The sequence below is a fragment of the Octodon degus genome, unplaced genomic scaffold (assembly GCF_000260255.1).
Source record: "Octodon degus isolate 3935 unplaced genomic scaffold, OctDeg1.0 scaffold00095, whole genome shotgun sequence".
In the NCBI taxonomy this organism is placed as follows: Eukaryota; Metazoa; Chordata; class Mammalia; order Rodentia; family Octodontidae; genus Octodon; species Octodon degus.
Window position 1 is genome coordinate 8,555,411 of NW_004524671.1, and position 2,306 is coordinate 8,557,716.

At 39.9% G+C, this 2,306-nt stretch overlaps 1 protein-coding gene across 1 annotated transcript in view; it reads left to right on the forward strand.

The window, feature by feature from the left end:
- Trpm6 (transient receptor potential cation channel subfamily M member 6) overlaps window positions 1-2,306 on the forward strand; it is a 150,675-nt gene that overhangs the window by 121,327 nt on the left and 27,042 nt on the right. The window contains exon 28 of the mRNA XM_023722993.1: window positions 1,372-1,492. Within this exon, the coding sequence (XP_023578761.1) occupies window positions 1,372-1,492 (121 nt within the window). The remainder of the gene's footprint in view (window positions 1-1,371; window positions 1,493-2,306) is intronic.

Consider the following 2,306-nt stretch of genomic DNA (forward strand, 5'->3'; position numbering starts at 1 on the left):
CACTAGGAAGAATGTATGCAATGTGTTAATTATTGAAACTGTCCTACCAGTTTGGTTTGAAACTGTCTCATTGCTATTTGTTTCTCAATAAAATTTTGGGGAAAAATAAAAATAAAAGAATAAAAGTAATAATAGCTGTTAAAAAACTGTAAAATAACTGATTTCTGTACATGCTGGTAACAGCTGGGGGTCATCAGGCATATGGGATCAACTTGCCTCTAACAGAGTACTTTTCCTTTAAAGCTATTATTTACAACTTTTTATTGTTGTCAAACATACACCATAAAATTTACCACTTTAGCCACTTTTATTTTTATTTTATTTATTTATTTTTTTAACATTTATTGTGTGTGTGTGTGTGTGTGTGTGTGTGTGTGTGTGGCCAGCTCAGCCCACCAGGGGGCGCGGCTGGCTGGCATGTGGTGCTGGGGATCGAACCGCGGTCCCTGTGCCTTGCAAAGCTTGTTCCAAGTAGGTGCTTTAGACCACTGAGCCATCTCTCCAACTTCTAGCCACTTTTAAATATAGAAAGCTGAATGTAAATCCCCGTTATTTAGCAGCCATCACTACCATCTACCTTCTCAACTTTTCATCTTGCAAAGCTGAACCCATGAAACAGTAACTTGCTGCTCCCACCCCACTGTACACTTCCTACCAGGGAATCACCATTCTGCCTCTGTCTCTATGAATGTTATTACTGCAGGAGCCTTGCAAGTGAAATTATGCACCATTTTTTTTTTATTGAGAATAAATATGAATGAGACAGTTTCTGTGCTGAAAAAAAAAAAAAAAGAATTCTAGTACAAATTCTTTGCATCCTAACACTTCCTCTTTCCTCTGTTATCAGTGGTTCTCAAAGGTGTCTTAGCAGCAGCATTAGCTTCTGCTTGGAACTTTTATTAGTGATTCAATTTCTTCCTCTTTGTAACCTATTGAGGTTTCCACCAATTCTGGGCAACTTTAATACATGCTTAAGTCTAGTCTAAGGATTTGCACCCCTCACATGGATTCTTTTTTTTTTTTTCATTTCTTTTCTGTATTTTAGGGAGGGGCCTACAGGGTGTTCAGGGTGTCACTACTAGCTCAGACTTGCAGTGATCCACCTGTTTTCAACCTCCCAAGAGCTGGAGTTACAGGCATGCACTACCATGCCCAGTCTCCATTGCCATCTCAGCGCATCCCGGGGGCGGGGCTGGCATGGCAGGCCCGGGGATCGAAGTCCCAGCTCCTGTGCCTGCTTGCAGGTGCTTTAATTTGCTGAGCTATTTGCCCGGCCCTACCACTGTTCTTTACCCTGATTCCTTTATTAATGTGACTCAAAATGCTTTCTGAGTAATGTCGCTGTGTTTCAACAAGTGACTTTCTCTCCAGGTCATAACAGTCAATGCCTGCTGTCAGAATGACCAATTGAATTCACAGCCAGGAGAAAGTAACGTCTCAGAAGACGAATGCAGCAAAAAGTGGCTTACAGTGTCCAAGTTCAACCAGATAAGTATGTACCAGGACACAATCTTGGGTTCCAAAATCCTGGGCAAAGTTTTCTTGGGATATGGTCGTTGGAATTTTGGTGATTTCTGTTCTTTCAGGTGGAGATCAGGGAAAGAAAAAGTGACAGAAGTCCTCTAGAAAAATAGCCTTTTTCTGTTTTTAATTTTTATGAAGGGAACAAAACTTCACTTGTTTAAGGGAATAGTTATCAGGATCAAGAAAGAAATACAAAGGTTTAGATAGTCTCTCATTTTTTAAGAGTGTTAGAGAACTCATTTCATCTGATTTGTAAGGTGGGAAAGTTTCCCTAATTTTATTTCTGTAACCATGACATGGATCCCTGTTTAGAATTCAGAGCTTGAGTTAAGATTGGTTCTTTGTAAAGCTCATGTACAATAAATGCTCATGGAGTGTTTATTCCACAGACAAGTATTGTTAGGCTTGAAATTTGGAAGAGGACAGGCCAGACACTTGGGCATGAAATCTGTGAGCTAGTCATGGAATCTGAAATAGACCTAAATAGGTAAGATAAAGACAGATTTTGAACATAAATGAACTCAATCATCAGAACTTGGGAACTTCTTTACCACTTTTAAAATAGAAAAATCAAGGAATGATCAGGGGATCATAAAGATTTAAAATAATTGAAAACTGCACTGATCAGATACTCAATGGACTAAGGTGCCTTCTTGGGCAGAGCACAGTGGCCAGGGTTTAATCCCTGTCATGCCATGCCAGCCCCACCGCCAGGGTGCGCTGAGACAGTGCAGTATGACCTGTGTTTAGGTTATATGTCATTTTTACCTAAATAATAATAA